The sequence below is a fragment of the Somniosus microcephalus genome, unplaced genomic scaffold, assembly GCF_052327205.1.
Source record: "Somniosus microcephalus isolate GS21.2 unplaced genomic scaffold, FLI_Smic_1.0 unresolved_chr1, whole genome shotgun sequence".
Taxonomy (NCBI): domain Eukaryota; kingdom Metazoa; phylum Chordata; class Chondrichthyes; order Squaliformes; family Somniosidae; genus Somniosus; species Somniosus microcephalus.
This window is the reverse complement of record NW_028225179.1, coordinates 31,247,540-31,264,136: the sequence shown is the minus strand read 5'-3', so window position 1 is coordinate 31,264,136 and position 16,597 is coordinate 31,247,540. Positions and strand designations below refer to the sequence as shown.

The following is a 16,597-nucleotide window of genomic DNA, read 5'->3' as shown; positions in this document are numbered from 1 at the left end:
CACTAAGGGGCAGTGTGATTGGGGACAAGAGACAATTGGTTGTGTTTCTGTGTGAAATCAGGGTAATATTTCTCACTGAAGGGTAGTAGAGTGGGAGACCAGTTACCAGGGAGGACACTAAGGGGCAGTGTGATTGGGGAGAAGAGACAATTGGTTGTATTTCTGTGTGAAATCAGGGTAATATTTTTCACTGAAGGGTAGTAGAGTGGGAGACCAGTTACCAGGGAGGACACTAAGGGGCAGTGTGATTGGGGACAAGAGACAATTGGTTGTGTTTCTGTGTGAAATCAGGGTAATATTTCTCACTGAAGGGTAGTAGAGTGGGAGACCAGTTACCAGGGAGGACACTAAGGGGCAGTGTGATTGGGGACAAGAGACAATTGGTTGTGTTTCTGTGTGAAATCAGGGTAATATTTTTCACTGAAGGGTAGTAGAGTGGGAGACCAGTTACCAGGGAGGACACTAAGGGGCAGTGTGATTGGGGACAAGAGACAATTGGTTGTATTTCTGTGTGAAATCAGGGTAATATTTCTCACTGAAGGGTAGTAGAGTGGGAGACCAGTTACCAGGGAGGACACTAAGGGGCAGTGTGATTGGGGACAAGAGACAATTGGTTGTGTTTCTGTGTGAAATCAGGGTAATATTTTTCACTGAAGGGTAGTAGAGTGGGAGACCAGTTACCAGGGAGGACACTAAGGGGCAGTGTGATTGGGGACAAGAGACAATTGGTTGTGTTTCTGTGTGAAATCAGGGTAATATTTTTCACTGAAGGGTAGTAGAGTGGGAGACCAGTTACCAGGGAGGACACTAAGGGGCAGTGTGATTGGGGACAAGAGACAATTGGTTGTATTTCTGTGTGAAATCAGGGTAATATTTTTCACTGAAGGGTAGTAGAGTGGGAGACCAGTTACCAGGGAGGGCACTAAGGGGCAGTGTGATTGGGGACAAGAGACAATTGGTTGTGTTTCTGTGTGAAATCAGGGTAATATTTCTCACTGAAGGGTAGTAGAGTGGGAGACCAGTTACCAGGGAGGACACGAAGGGGCAGTGTGATTGGGGACAAGAGACAATTGGTTGTGTTTCTGTGTGAAATCAGGGTAATATTTCTCACTGAAGGGTAGTAGAGTGGGAGACCAGTTACCAGGGAGGACACTAAGGGGCAGTGTGATTGGGGACAAGAGACAATTGGTTGTGTTTCTGTGTGAAATCAGGGTAATATTTCTCACTGAAGGGTAGTAGAGTGGGAGACCAGTTACCAGGGAGGACACTAAGGGGCAGTGTGATTGGGGACAAGAGACAATTGGTTGTGTTTCTGTGTGAAATCAGGGTAATATTTTTCACTGAAGGGTAGTAGAGTGGGAGACCAGTTACCAGGGAGGACACTAAGGGGCAGTGTGATTGGGGACAAGAGACAATTGGTTGTGTTTCTGTGTGAAATCAGGGTAATATTTCTCACTGAAGGGTAGTAGAGTGGGAGACCAGTTACCAGGGAGGACACTAAGGGGCAGTGTGATTGGGGACAAGAGACAATTGGTTGTGTTTCTGTGTGAAATCAGGGTAATATTTCTCACTGAATGGTAGTAGAGTGGGAGACCAGTTACCAGGGAGGACACTAAGGGGCAGTGTGATTGGGGACAAGAGACAATTGGTTGTGTTTCTGTGTGAAATCAGGGTAATATTTTTCACTGAAGGGTAGTAGAGTGGGAGACCAGTTACCAGGGAGGACACTAAGGGGCAGTGTGATTGGGGACAAGAGACAATTGGTTGTGTTTCTGTGTGAAATCAGGGTAATATTTCTCACTGAAGGGTAGTAGAGTGGGAGACCAGTTACCAGGGAGGACACTAAGGGGCAGTGTGATTGGGGACAAGAGACAATTGGTTGTGTTTCTGTGTGAAATCAGGGTAATATTTTTCACTGAAGGGTAGTAGAGTGGGAGACCAGTTACCAGGGAGGACACTAAGGGGCAGTGTGATTGGGGACAAGAGACAATTGGTTGTGTTTCTGTGTGAAATCAGGGTAATATTTCTCACTGAAGGGTAGTAGAGTGGGAGACCAGTTACCAGGGAGGACACTAAGAGGCAGTGTGATTGGGGACAAGAGACAATTGGTTGTGTTTCTGTGTGAAATCAGGGTAATATTTTTCACTGAAGGGTAGTAGAGTGGGAGACCAGTTACCAGGGAGGACACAAAGGGGCAGTGTGATTGGGGACAAGAGACAATTGGTTGTGTTTCTGTGTGAAATCAGGGTAATATTTTTCACTGAAGGGTAGTAGAGTGGGAGACCAGTTACCAGGGAGGACACTAAGGGGCAGTGTGATTGGGGACAAGAGACAATTGGTTGTGTTTCTGTGTGAAATCAGGGTAATATTTTTCACTGAAGTGTAGTAGAGTGGGAGACCAGTTACCAGGGAGGACACTAAGGGGCAGTGTGATTGGGGACAAGAGACAATTGGTTGTGTTTCTGTGTGAAATCAGGGTAATATTTCTCACTGAAGGGTAGTAGAGTGGGAGACCAGTTACCAGGGAGGACACTAAGGGGCAGTGTGATTGGGGACAAGAGACAATTGGTTGTGTTTCTGTGTGAAATCAGGGTAATATTTTTCACTGAAGGGTAGTAGAGTGGGAGACCAGTTACCAGGGAGGACACTAAGGGGCAGTGTGATTGGGGACAAGAGACAATTGGTTGTGTTTCTGTGTGAAATCAGGGTAATATTTTTCACTGAAGGGTAGTAGAGTGGGAGACCAGTTACCAGGGAGGACACTAAGGGGCAGTGTGATTGAGGACAAGAGACAATTGGTTGTGTTTCTGTGTGAAATCAGGGTAATATTTTTCACTGAAGGGTAGTAGAGTGGGAGACCAGTTACCAGGGAGGACACTAAGGGGCAGTGTGATTGGGGACAAGAGACAATTGGTTGTGTTTCTGTGTGAAATCAGGGTAATATTTCTCACTGAAGGGTAGTAGAGTGGGAGACCAGTTACCAGGGAGGACACTAAGGGGCAGTGTGATTGGGGACAAGAGACAATTGGTTGTGTTTCTGTGTGAAATCAGGGTAATATTTTTCACTGAAGGGTAGTAGAGTGGGAGACCAGTTACCAGGGAGGACACTAAGAGGCAGTGTGATTGGGGACAAGAGACAATTGGTTGTGTTTGTGTGTGAAATCAGGGTAATATTTCTCACTGAAGGGTAGTAGAGTGGGAGACCAGTTACCAGGGAGGACACTAAGGGGCAGTGTGATTGGGGACAAGAGACAATTGGTTGTGTTTCTGTGTGAAATCAGGGTAAAATTTCTCACTTAAGGGTAGTAGAGTGGGAGACCAGTTACCAGGGAGGACACTAAGGGGCAGTGTGATTGGGGACAAGAGACAATTGGTTGTGTTTCTGTGTGAAATCAGGGTAATATTTTTCACTGAAGGGTAGTAGAGTGGGAGACCAGTTACCAGGGAGGACACTAAGGGGCAGTGTGATTGGGGACAAGAGACAATTGGTTGTGTTTCTGTGTGAAATCAGGGTAATATTTTTCACTGAAGGGTAGTAGAGTGGGAGACCAGTTACCAGGGAGGACACTAAGGGGCAGTGTGATTGGGGACAAGAGACAATTGGTTGTGTTTCTGTGTGAAATCAGGGTAATATTTTTCACTGAAGGGTAGTAGAGTGGGAGACCAGTTACCAGGGAGGACACTAAGGGGCAGTGTGATTGGGGACAAGAGACAATTGGTTGTGTTTCTGTGTGAAATCAGGGTAATATTTCTCACTGAAGGGTAGTAGAGTGGGAGACCAGTTACCAGGGAGGACACTAAGGGGCAGTGTGATTGAGGACAAGAGACAATTGGTTGTGTTTCTGTGTGAAATCAGGGTAATATTTTTCACTGAAGGGTAGTAGAGTGGGAGACCAGTTACCAGGGAGGACACTAAGGGGCAGTGTGATTGGGGACAAGAGACAATTGGTTGTGTTTCTGTGTGAAATCAGGGTAATATTTTTCACTGAAGGGTAGTAGAGTGGGAGACCAGTTACCAGGGAGGACACTAAGGGGCAGTGTGATTGGGGACAAGAGACAATTGGTTGTGTTTCTGTGTGAAATCAGGGTAATATTTTTCACTGAAGGGTAGTAGAGCGGGAGACCAGTTACCAGGGAGGACACTAAGGGGCAGTGTGATTGGGGACAAGAGACAATTGGTTGTGTTTCTGTGTGAAATCAGGGTAATATTTCTCACTGAAGGGTAGTGGAGTGGGAGACCAGTTACCAGGGAGGACACTAAGGGGCAGTGTGATTGGGGACAAGAGACAATTGGTTGTGTTTCTGTGTGAAATCAGGGTAATATTTTTCACTGAAGGGTAGTAGAGTGGGAGACCAGTTACCAGGGAGGACACTAAGGGGCAGTGTGATTGGGGACAAGAGACAATTGGTTGTGTTTCTGTGTGAAATCAGGGTAATATTTCTCACTGAAGGGTAGTAGAGTGGGAGACCAGTTACCAGGGAGGACACTAAGGGGCAGTGTGATTGGGGACAAGAGACAATTGATTGTGTTTCTGTGTGAAATCAGGGTAATATTTCTCACTGAAGGGTAATAGAGCGGGAGACCAGTTACCAGGGAGGACACTAAGGGGCAGTGTGATTGGGGACAAGAGACAATTGGTTGTGTTTCTGTGTGAAATCAGGGTAATATTTTTCACTGAAGGGTCGTAGAGTGGGAGACCAGTTACCAGGGAGGACACTAAGGGGCAGTGTGATTGGGGACAAGAGACAATTGGTTGTGTTTCTGTGTGAAATCAGGGTAATATTTTTCACTGAAGGGTAGTAGAGTGGGAGACCAGTTACCAGGGAGGACACTAAGGGGCAGTGTGATTGGGGACAAGAGACAATTGGTTGTGTTTCTGTGTGAAATCAGGGTAATATTTCTCACTGAAGGGTAGTAGAGTGGGAGACCAGTTACCAGGGAGGACACTAAGGGGCAGTGTGATTGGGGACAAGAGACAATTGGTTGTGTTTCTGTGTGAAATCAGGGTAATATTTCTCACTGAAGGGTAGTAGAGTGGGAGACCAGTTACCAGGGAGGACACTAAGGGGCAGTGTGATTGGGGACAAGAGACAATTGGTTGTGTTTCTGTGTGAAATCAGGGTAATATTTTTCACTGAAGGGTAGTAGAGTGGGAGACCAGTTACCAGGGAGGACACTAAGGGGCAGTGTGATTGGGGACAAGAGACAATTGGTTGTGTTTCTGTGTGAAATCAGGGTAATATTTTTCACTGAAGGGTAGTAGAGTGGGAGACCAGTTACCAGGGAGGACACTAAGGGGCAGTGTGATTGGGGACAAGAGACAATTGGTTGTGTTTCTGTGTGAAATCAGGGTAATATTTTTCACTGAAGTGTAGTAGAGTGGGAGACCAGTTACCAGGGAGGACACTAAGGGGCAGTGTGATTGGGGACAAGAGACAATTGGTTGTGTTTCTGTGTGAAATCAGGGTAATATTTCTCACTGAAGGGTAGTAGAGTGGGAGACCAGTTACCAGGGAGGACACTAAGGGGCAGTGTGATTGGGGACAAGAGACAATTGGTTGTGTTTCTGTGTGAAATCAGGGTAATATTTTTCACTGAAGGGTAGTAGAGTGGGAGACCAGTTACCAGGGAGGACACTAAGAGGCAGTGTGATTGGGGACAAGAGACAATTGGTTGTGTTTGTGTGTGAAATCAGGGTAATATTTCTCACTGAAGGGTAGTAGAGTGGGAGACCAGTTACCAGGGAGGACACTAAGGGGCAGTGTGATTGGGGACAAGAGACAATTGGTTGTGTTTCTGTGTGAAATCAGGGTAAAATTTCTCACTTAAGGGTAGTAGAGTGGGAGACCAGTTACCAGGGAGGACACTAAGGGGCAGTGTGATTGGGGACAAGAGACAATTGGTTGTGTTTCTGTGTGAAATCAGGGTAATATTTTTCACTGAAGGGTAGTAGAGTGGAAGACCAGTTACCAGGGAGGACACTAAGGGGCAGTGTGATTGGGGACAAGAGACAATTGGTTGTGTTTCTGTGTGAAATCAGGGTAATATTTCTCACTGAAGGGTAGTAGAGTGGGAGACCAGTTACCAGGGAGGACACTAAGGGGCAGTGTGATTGGGGACAAGAGACAATTGGTTGTGTTTCTGTGTGAAATCAGGGTAATATTTTTCACTGAAGGGTAGTAGAGTGGGAGACCAGTTACCAGGGAGGACACTAAGGGGCAGTGTGATTGGGGACAAGAGACAATTGGTTGTGTTTCTGTGTGAAATCAGGGTAATATTTTTCACTGAAGGGTAGTAGAGTGGGAGACCAGTTACCAGGGAGGACACTAAGGGGCAGTGTGATTGGGGACAAGAGACAATTGGTTGTGTTTCTGTGTGAAATCAGGGTAATATTTTTCACTGAAGGGTAGTAGAGTGGGAGACCAGTTACCAGGGAGGACACTAAGGGGCAGTGTGATTGGGGACAAGAGACAATTGGTTGTGTTTCTGTGTGAAATCAGGGTAATATTTCTCACTGAAGGGTAGTAGAGTGGGAGACCAGTTACCAGGGAGGACACTAAGGGGCAGTGTGATTGAGGACAAGAGACAATTGGTTGTGTTTCTGTGTGAAATCAGGGTAATATTTTTCACTGAAGGGTAGTAGAGTGGGAGACCAGTTACCAGGGAGGACACTAAGGGGCAGTGTGATTGGGGACAAGAGACAATTGGTTGTGTTTCTGTGTGAAATCAGGGTAATATTTTTCACTGAAGGGTAGTAGAGCGGGAGACCAGTTACCAGGGAGGACACTAAGGGGCAGTGTGATTGGGGACAAGAGACAATTGGTTGTGTTTCTGTGTGAAATCAGGGTAATATTTCTCACTGAAGGGTAGTGGAGTGGGAGACCAGTTACCAGGGAGGACACTAAGGGGCAGTGTGATTGGGGACAAGAGACAATTGGTTGTGTTTCTGTGTGAAATCAGGGTAATATTTTTCACTGAAGGGTAGTAGAGTGGGAGACCAGTTACCAGGGAGGACACTAAGGGGCAGTGTGATTGGGGACAAGAGACAATTGGTTGTGTTTCTGTGTGAAATCAGGGTAATATTTCTCACTGAAGGGTAGTAGAGTGGGAGACCAGTTACCAGGGAGGACACTAAGGGGCAGTGTGATTGGGGACAAGAGACAATTGGTTGTGTTTCTGTGTGAAATCAGGGTAATATTTCTCACTGAAGGGTAATAGAGCGGGAGACCAGTTACCAGGGAGGACACTAAGGGGCAGTGTGATTGGGGACAAGAGACAATTGGTTGTGTTTCTGTGTGAAATCAGGGTAATATTTTTCACTGAAGGGTCGTAGAGTGGGAGACCAGTTACCAGGGAGGACACTAAGGGGCAGTGTGATTGGGGACAAGAGACAATTGGTTGTGTTTCTGTGTGAAATCAGGGTAATATTTTTCACTGAAGGGTAGTAGAGTGGGAGACCAGTTACCAGGGAGGACACTAAGGGGCAGTGTGATTGGGGACAAGAGACAATTGGTTGTGTTTCTGTGTGAAATCAGGGTAATATTTCTCACTGAAGGGTAGTAGAGTGGGAGACCAGTTACCAGGGAGGACACTAAGGGGCAGTGTGATTGGGGACAAGAGACAATTGGTTGTGTTTCTGTGTGAAATCAGGGTAATATTTCTCACTGAAGGGTAGTAGAGTGGGAGACCAGTTACCAGGGAGGACACTAAGGGGCAGTGTGATTGGGGACAAGAGACAATTGGTTGTGTTTGTGTGTGAAATCAGGGTAATATTTCTCACTGAAGGGTAGTAGAATGGGAGACCAGTTACCAGGGAGGACACTAAGGGGCAGTGTGATTGAGGACAAGAGACAATTGGTTGTGTTTCTGTGTGAAATCAGGGTAATATTTTTCACTGAAGGGTAGTAGAGTGGGAGACCAGTTACCAGGGAGGACACTAAGGGGCAGTGTGATTGGGGACAAGAGACAATTGGTTGTGTTTCTGTGTGAAATCAGGGTAATATTTTTCACTGAAGGGTGGTAGAGTGGGAGACCAGTTACCAGGGAGGACACTGAGGGGCAGTGTGATTGGGGACAAGAGACAATTGGTTGTGTTTCTGTGTGAAATCAGGGTAATATTTCTCACTGAAGGGTAGTAGAGTGGGAGACCAGTTACCAGGGAGGACACTAAGGGGCAGTGTGATTGGGGACAAGAGACAATTGGTTGTGTTTGTGTGTGAAATCAGGGTAATATTTTTCACTGAAGGGTAGTAGAGTGGGAGACCAGTTACCAGGGAGGACACTAAGGGGCAGTGTGATTGGGGACAAGAGACAATTGGTTGTGTTTCTGTGTGAATTCAGGGTAATATTTTTCACTGAAGGGTAGTAGAGTGGGAGACCAGTTACCAGGGAGGACACTAAGGGGCAGTGTGATTGGGGACAAGAGACAATTGGTTGTGTTTCTGTGTGAAATCAGGGTAATATTTCTCACTGAAGGGTAGTAGAGTGGGAGACCAGTTACCAGGGAGGACACGAAGGGGCAGTGTGATTGGGGACAAGAGACAATTGGTTGTGTTTCTGTGTGAAATCAGGGTAATATTTTTCACTGAAGGGTAGTAGAGTGGGAGACCAGTTACCAGGGAGGACACTAAGGGGCAGTGTGATTGGGGACAAGAGACAATTGGTTGTATTTCTGTGGATAAGCTGAAGAGAGGAAGGTGAGTTCACCTCGAACAGGGACAGACTGGTTTGGACCAAAGTAGCCTTGTGTTCCCCTAAACATCCTCCTGTTGTGTTTCAGAAAATGCGATCAGCTTTCAGTAATTTTACATTTATATTATTTTTAGATAACAGTCTCATCAGATAATCGATCAGAATCAGAACTAGAACTACCGCCCACTTCACTCAGTATTACGTTAGGGAAGACAGACTTCATTTCAACAGTTACTATTATTAAACTCCATCGTTTCATTTGGATACGAGTTGCCGATAATGTAGTTTTGAAAATTATAAATATGTTTGTGATAATAATTAAATTGGGATTCAAATCCCCCTGAATGAAATGACGGTTCTTTCAGTACAACAAGATTCTCTGTGCCTAGTTTGTCTGTTTTACTGCCAGAGGTAATCGGCACAGTCAATTTCAAATCACCCAGAACACGGCCTATTGCTCATGTTCCTCCTCAGTTAATGTTTGATTGTGAAACTCTGAACATCTTCTCAGATTAGAGCGAACACTATCGGACGTTCATGAGGTGATGTACAATGGTAATGCTTAACCTTTTCCCAATTCTGCACCACTGACCACAGTTTGTGCTGAATAGCTGCCCAGGGGCAGAGATAACATCCACATCAGGCACTCGTTTCACACGGTATAATGGTCTGGCCAGGTGTGTGTGGGGTTTCACAGTGTATCAGGATCCTGCCAGGTGTGTATGGGGTTTCACAGTGTATCAGGATCCTGCCAGGTGTGTATGGGGTTTCACAGTGTATCAGGATCCTGCCAGGTGTGTATGGGGTTTCACAGTGTATCAGGATCCTGCCAGGTGTGTATGGGGTTTCACAGTGTATCAGGATCCTGCCAGGTGTGTATGGGGTTTCACAGTGTATCAGGATCCTGCCAGGTGTGTATGGGGTTTCACAGTGTACCAGGATCCTGCCAGATGTGTATGGGGTTTCACAGTGTATCAGGATCCTGCCAGGTGTGTATGGGGTTTCACAGTGTATCAGGATCCTGCCAGGTGTGTATGGGGTTTCCCAGTGTATCGGGATCCTGCCAGGTGTGTATGGGGTTTCACCGTGTATCAGGATCCTGCCAGGTGTGTATGGGGTTTCACAGTGTATCAGGATCCTGCCAGGTGTGTATGGGGTTTCACAGTGTATCAGGATCCTGCCAGGTGTGTATGGGGTTTCACAGTGTATCGGGATCCTGCCAGGTGTGTATGGGGTTTCACAGTGTATCAGGATCCTGACAGGTGTGTATGGGGTTTCACAGTGTATCAGGATCCTGCCAGGTGTGTATGGGGTTTCACAGTGTATCAGGATCCTGCCAGGTGTGTATGGGGTTTCACAGTGTATCAGGATCCTGCCAGGTGTGTATGGGGTTTCACAGTGTATCAGGATCCTGCCAGGTGTGTGTGGGGTTTCACAGTGTATCAGGATCCTGCCAGGTGTGTGTGGGGTTTCACAGTGTATCGGGATCCTGCCAGGTGTGTATGGGGTTTCACAGTGTATCAGGATCCTGCCAGGTGTGTATGGGGTTTCACAGTGTATCGGGATCCTGCCAGGTGTGTATGGGGTTTCACAGTGTATCAGGATCCTGCCAGGTGTGTATGGGGTTTCACAGTGTATCAGGATCCTGCCAGGTGTGTATGGGGTTTCACAGTGTATCAGGATCCTGCCAGGTGTGTATGGGGTTTCACAGTGTATCAGGATCCTGCCAGGTGTGTATGGGGTTTCACAGTGTATCAGGATCCTGCCAGGTGTGTATGGGGTTTCACCGTGTATCAGGATCCTGCCAGGTGTGTATGGGGTTTCACCGTGTATCAGGATCCTGCCAGGTGTGTATGGGGTTTCACAGTGTATCAGGATCCTGCCAGGTGTGTATGGGGTTTCACAGTGTATCAGGATCCTGCCAGGTGTGTATGGGGGTTACACAGTGTATCAGGATCCTGCCAGGTGTGTATGGGGTTTCACAGTGTATCGGGATCCTGCCAGGTGTGTGTGGGGTTTCACAGTGTATCGGGATCCTGCCAGGTGTGTATGGGGTTTCACAGTGTATCAGGATCCTGCCATGTGTGTATGGGGTTTCACAGTGTATCGGGATCCTGCCAGGTGTGTATGGGGTTTCACAGTGTATCAGGATCCTGCCAGGTGTGTATGGGGTTTCACAGTGTATCAGGATCCTGCCAGGTGTGTATGGGGTTTCACAGTGTATCAGGTTCCTGCCAGGTGTGTATGGGGGTTACACAGTGTATCAGGATCCTGCCAGGTGTGTATGGGGTTTCACAGTGTATCAGGATCCTGCCAGGTGTGTGTGGGGTTTCACAGTGTATCGGGATCCTGCCAGGTGTGTATGGGGTTTCACAGTGTATCAGGATCCTGCCAGGTGTGTATGGGGTTTCACAGTGTATCGGGATCCTGCCAGGTGTGTATGGGGTTTCACAGTGTATCAGGATCCTGCCAGGTGTGTATGGGGTTTCACCGTGTATCAGGATCCTGCCAGGTGTGTATGGGGTTTCACAGTGTATCAGGATCCTGCCAGGTGTGTATGGGGTTTCACAGTGTATCAGGATCCTGCCAGGTGTGTATGGGGTTTCACAGTGTATCAGGATCCTGCCAGGTGTGTATGGGGTTTCACCGTGTATCAGGATCCTGCCAGGTGTGTATGGGGTTTCACAGTGTATCAGGATCCTGCCAGGTGTGTATGGGGTTTCACAGTGTATCAGGATCCTGCCAGGTGTGTGTGGGGTTACACCGTGTATCAGGATCCGGCCAGGTGTGTGTGGGGTTTCACAGTGTATCAGGATCCTGCCAGGTGTGTATGGGGATTCACAGTGTATCGGGATCCTGCCAGGTGTGTATGGGGTTTCCCAGTGTATCGGGATCCTGCCAGGTGTGTATGGGGTTTCACAGTGTATCAGGATCCTGCCAGGTGTGTATGGGGTTTCACAGTGTATCAGGATCCTGCCAGGTGTGTATGGGGTTTCACAGTGTATCAGGATCCTGCCAGGTGTGTATGGGGTTTCACAGTGTACCAGGATCCTGCCAGGTGTGTATGGGGTTTCACAGTGTATCAGGATCCTGCCAGGTGTGTATGGGGTTTCACAGTGTATCAGGATCCTGCCAGGTGTGTATGGGGTTTCCCAGTGTATCGGGATCCTGCCAGGTGTGTATGGGGTTTCACCGTGTATCAGGATCCTGCCAGGTGTGTATGGGGTTTCACAGTGTATCAGGATCCTGCCAGGTGTGTATGGGGTTTCACAGTGTATCAGGATCCTGCCAGGTGTGTATGGGGTTTCACAGTGTATCGGGATCCTGCCAGGTGTGTATGGGGTTTCACAGTGTATCAGGATCCTGACAGGTGTGTATGGGGTTTCACAGTGTATCAGGATCCTGCAAGGTGTGTATGGGGTTTCACAGTGTATCAGGATCCTGCCAGGTGTGTATGGGGTTTCACAGTGTATCAGGATCCTGCCAGGTGTGTATGGGGTTTCACAGTGTATCAGGATCCTGCCAGGTGTGTGTGGGGTTTCACAGTGTATCAGGATCCTGCCAGGTGTGTGTGGGGTTTCACAGTGTATCGGGATCCTGCCAGGTGTGTATGGGGTTTCACAGTGTATCAGGATCCTGCCAGGTGTGTATGGGGTTTCACAGTGTATCGGGATCCTGCCAGGTGTGTATGGGGTTTCACAGTGTATCAGGATCCTGCCAGGTGTGTATGGGGTTTCACAGTGTATCAGGATCCTGCCAGGTGTGTATGGGGTTTCACAGTGTATCAGGATCCTGCCAGGTGTGTATGGGGTTTCACAGTGTATCAGGATCCTGCCAGGTGTGTATGGGGTTTCACAGTGTATCAGGATCCTGCCAGGTGTGTATGGGGTTTCACCGTGTATCAGGATCCTGCCAGGTGTGTATGGGGTTTCACAGTGTATCAGGATCCTGCCAGGTGTGTATGGGGTTTCACAGTGTATCAGGATCCTGCCAGGTGTGTATGGGGGTTACACAGTGTATCAGGATCCTGCCAGGTGTGTATGGGGTTTCACAGTGTATCGGGATCCTGCCAGGTGTGTGTGGGGTTTCACAGTGTATCGGGATCCTGCCAGGTGTGTATGGGGTTTCACAGTGTATCAGGATCCTGCCAGGTGTGTATGGGGTTTCACAGTGTATCAGGATCCTGCCAGGTGTGTATGGGGTTTCACAGTGTATCGGGATCCTGCCAGGTGTGTATGGGGTTTCACAGTGTATCAGGATCCTGCCAGGTGTGTATGGGGTTTCACAGTGTATCAGGATCCTGCCAGGTGTGTATGGGGGTTACACAGTGTATCAGGATCCTGCCAGGTGTGTATGGGGTTTCACAGTGTATCAGGATCCTGCCAGGTGTGTGTGGGGTTTCACAGTGTATCGGGATCCTGCCAGGTGTGTATGGGGTTTCACAGTGTATCAGGATCCTGCCAGGTGTGTATGGGGTTTCACAGTGTATCGGGATCCTGCCAGGTGTGTATGGGGTTTCACAGTGTATCAGGATCCTGCCAGGTGTGTATGGGGTTTCACCGTGTATCAGGATCCTGCCAGGTGTGTATGGGGTTTCACAGTGTATCAGGATCCTGCCAGGTGTGTATGGGGTTTCACAGTGTATCAGGATCCTGCCAGGTGTGTATGGGGTTTCACAGTGTATCAGGATCCTGCCAGGTGTGTATGGGGTTTCACCGTGTATCAGGATCCTGCCAGGTGTGTATGGGGTTTCACAGTGTATCAGGATCCTGCCAGGTGTGTATGGGGTTTCACAGTGTATCAGGATCCTGCCAGGTGTGTGTGGGGTTACACCGTGTATCAGGATCCGGCCAGGTGTGTGTGGGGTTTCACAGTGTATCAGGATCCTGCCAGGTGTGTATGGGGATTCACAGTGTATCAGGATCCTGCCAGGTGTGTATGGGGTTTCCCAGTGTATCAGGATCCTGCCAGGTGTGTGTGGGGTTTCACAGTGTATCAGGATCCTGCCAGGTGTGTATGGGGTTTCACAGTGTATCGGGATCCTGCCAGGTGTGTATGGGGTTTCACAGTGTATCAGGATCCTGCCAGGTGTGTATGGGGTTTCACAGTGTATCAGGATCCTGCCAGGTGTGTATGGGGTTTCACAGTGTATCAGGATCCTGCCAGGTGTGTATGGGGTTTCACAGTGTATCAGGATCCTGCCAGGTGTGTATGGGGTTTCACAGTGTATCAGGACCCTGCCAGGTGTGTATGGGGTTTCACAGTGTATCAGGATCCTGCCAGGTGTGTATGGGGTTTCACAGTGTATCAGGATCCTGCCAGGTGTGTATGGGGTTTCACAGTGTATCAGGATCCTGCCAGGTGTGTATGGGGTTTCACAGTGTATCAGGATCCTGCCAGGTGTGTATGGGGTTTCCCAGTGTATCAGGATCCTGCCAGGTGTGTATGGGGTTTCACAGTGTATCAGGATCCTGCCAGGTGTGTATGGGGTTTTACACGGTATAATGATCTGGCTAGGTGTGTGTGGGGTTTCACAGTGTATCGGGATCCTGCCAGGTGTGTATGGGGTTTCACACGGTATAATGATCTGGCCAGGTGTGTATGGGGTTTCACAGTGTATCAGGATCCTGCCAGGTGTGTATGGGGTTTCACACGGTATAATGATCTGGCCAGGTGTGTGGGGATTCACAGTGTATCAGGATCCTGCCAGGTGTGTATGGGGTTTCACAGTGTATCAGGATCCTGCCAGGTGTGTACGGGGTTTCACACGGTATAATGATCTGGCCAGGTGTGTGTGGGGTTTCACAGTGTATCAGGATCCTGCCAAGTGTGTATGGGGTTTCACAGTGTATCGGGATCCTGCCTGGTGTGTATGGGGTTTCACAGTGTATCAGGATCCTGCCAGGTGTGTACGGGGTTTCACAGTGTATCAGGATCCTGCCAGGTGTGTGTGGCTATTCTCTGTCTAGCAGGATCCTGCCAGGTGTGTATGGGGTTTCAGTGTATCAGGATCCTGCCAGGTGTGTATGGAGTTTCCCAGTGTATCAGGATTCTGCCAGGTGTGTATGGGGTTTCACAGTGTATCAGGATCCTGCCAGGTGTGTATGGGGTTTTGCAGTGTATCAGGATCCTGCCAGGTGTGTATGGGGTTTCGCAGTGTATCAGGATCCTGCCAGGTGTGTATGGGGTTTCAGTGTATCAGTATCCTGCCAGGTGTGTATGGGGTTTCACAGTGTATCAGGATCCTGCCAGGTGTGTATGGGGTTTCACAGTGTATCAGGATCCTGCCAGGTGTGTATGGGGTTTCGCAGTGTATCAGGATCCTGCCAGGTGTGTATGGGGTTTCACAGTGTATCAGGATCCTGCCAGGTGTGTATGGGGTTTCACAGTGTATCGGGATCCTGCCAGGTGTGTGTGGGGTTTCACAGTGTATCAGGATCCTGCCAGGTGTGTATGGGGTTTCACAGTGTATCGGGATCCTGCCAGGTGTGTGTGGGGTTTCACAGTGTATCAGGATCCTGCCAGGTGTGTATGGGGTTTCACAGTGTATCAGGATCCTGCCAGGTGTGTATGGGGTTTCACAGTGTATCAGGATCCTGCCAGGTGTGCATGGGGTTTCACAGTGTATCAGGATCCTGCCAGGTGTGTATGGGGTTTCACAGTGTATCAGGATCCTGCCAGGTGTGTATGGGGTTTCACAGTGTATCGGGATCCTGCCAGGTGTGTATGGGGTTTCACAGTGTATCAGGATCCTGCCAGGTGTGTATGGGGTTTCACAGTGTATCAGGATCCTGCCAGGTGTGTATGGGGTTTCACAGTGTATCAGGATCCTGCCAGGTGTGCATGGGGTTTCACAGTGTATCAGGATCCTGCCAGGTGTGTATGGGGTTTCACAGTGTATCAGGATCCTGCCAGATGTGTATGGGGTTTCACAGTGTATCAGGATCCTGCCAGGTGTAGGCAATGTGCAGTTGGATTAACTGGAGCATACAAGACCTGCAAATTTACCAATAATTCAAAAATCAGCTTTATTTGTAAATTGAATCTATGCAGAACTTTTGTGGATTAATCACGAATCCAAATAATGTTCAATCCTATTCCCTGAGCCTTGGACCTTCTCATTCACAGATTCTGACAACATTTAAACAAATCAGCTCCAGTCAAATATTTGGATTCTATAGTGAGATAAACGGTTTGAAATCTCCATTTCATCACTTACCTCTCAAGTGACTGGGTACTTCGGATAAACCTCGTGCGATGTTCATGTAATCAAATGGTTCAGAACCTGTTTAAATCAATTAGTGTTCATGAAATCAGATCTGTGTAATATTATAGTAAAATCCTGTTTGAATGTGAAACTGAATTCAGTGTGATTTTACCGTACCAAGTTCCTGTATTTCTTTCAGTATTTTGTCCAGCTTTGGTACCCCATGGCGCATTTTCACAAAGGATTCCCACATCACCCTTCGGGCCCGAGAGCCTTTCTCCATCACCAGAGTTAGGAGAAGTTTGGAACTGTCCGCCCGGTTTCCCTTCTCCGCGAGCTCAGTGACTTTCTGTAAAGAATAGTAATGAATGAATTGAGGAGCTGAGTGAAATATAAACACCGAGAATGAGAAGGAAAGGATCTGCTCAGTGATGGGATCTCCCAGTTGTTGAGCACAGGAAGCAGTCACTGTGCCGGGTTCTGATCCATTCTGAACATGGGCTGAATATTCTGTAAATATCTTGATTCAGTCATTAACGGCAAAGAAATTTGATGAATTATAGTTCTCGGAGAGTGAGGAATCACTGAGAGCAGTTTTAATGTGATTATTTGTCTCTGTCCTTCAGTGTCCAACATGACATCAGATTACTGACAGACAATATGATAGACTCCTTTCTCTCAGTTTTTCCTGCTGCTGC

General features: G+C 48.0%; 1 protein-coding gene across 1 annotated transcript in view; it reads right to left on the bottom strand.

Annotated features, from left to right (window-relative positions):
* The window catches only part of LOC147094562 (NACHT, LRR and PYD domains-containing protein 3-like), a 37,653-nt gene extending 21,382 nt beyond the window's left edge, over positions 1-16,271 (bottom strand). The window contains exons 1-2 of the mRNA XM_085974393.1: positions 16,077-16,271; positions 15,912-15,977 (exon numbers count right to left, since the gene is read on the bottom strand). Of these exons, the coding sequence (XP_085830519.1) occupies positions 15,912-15,977; positions 16,077-16,182 (172 nt within the window). The 5' untranslated portion in view covers positions 16,183-16,271. The remainder of the gene's footprint in view (positions 1-15,911; positions 15,978-16,076) is intronic.
* Positions 16,272-16,597: the final 326 nt, after the last annotated feature.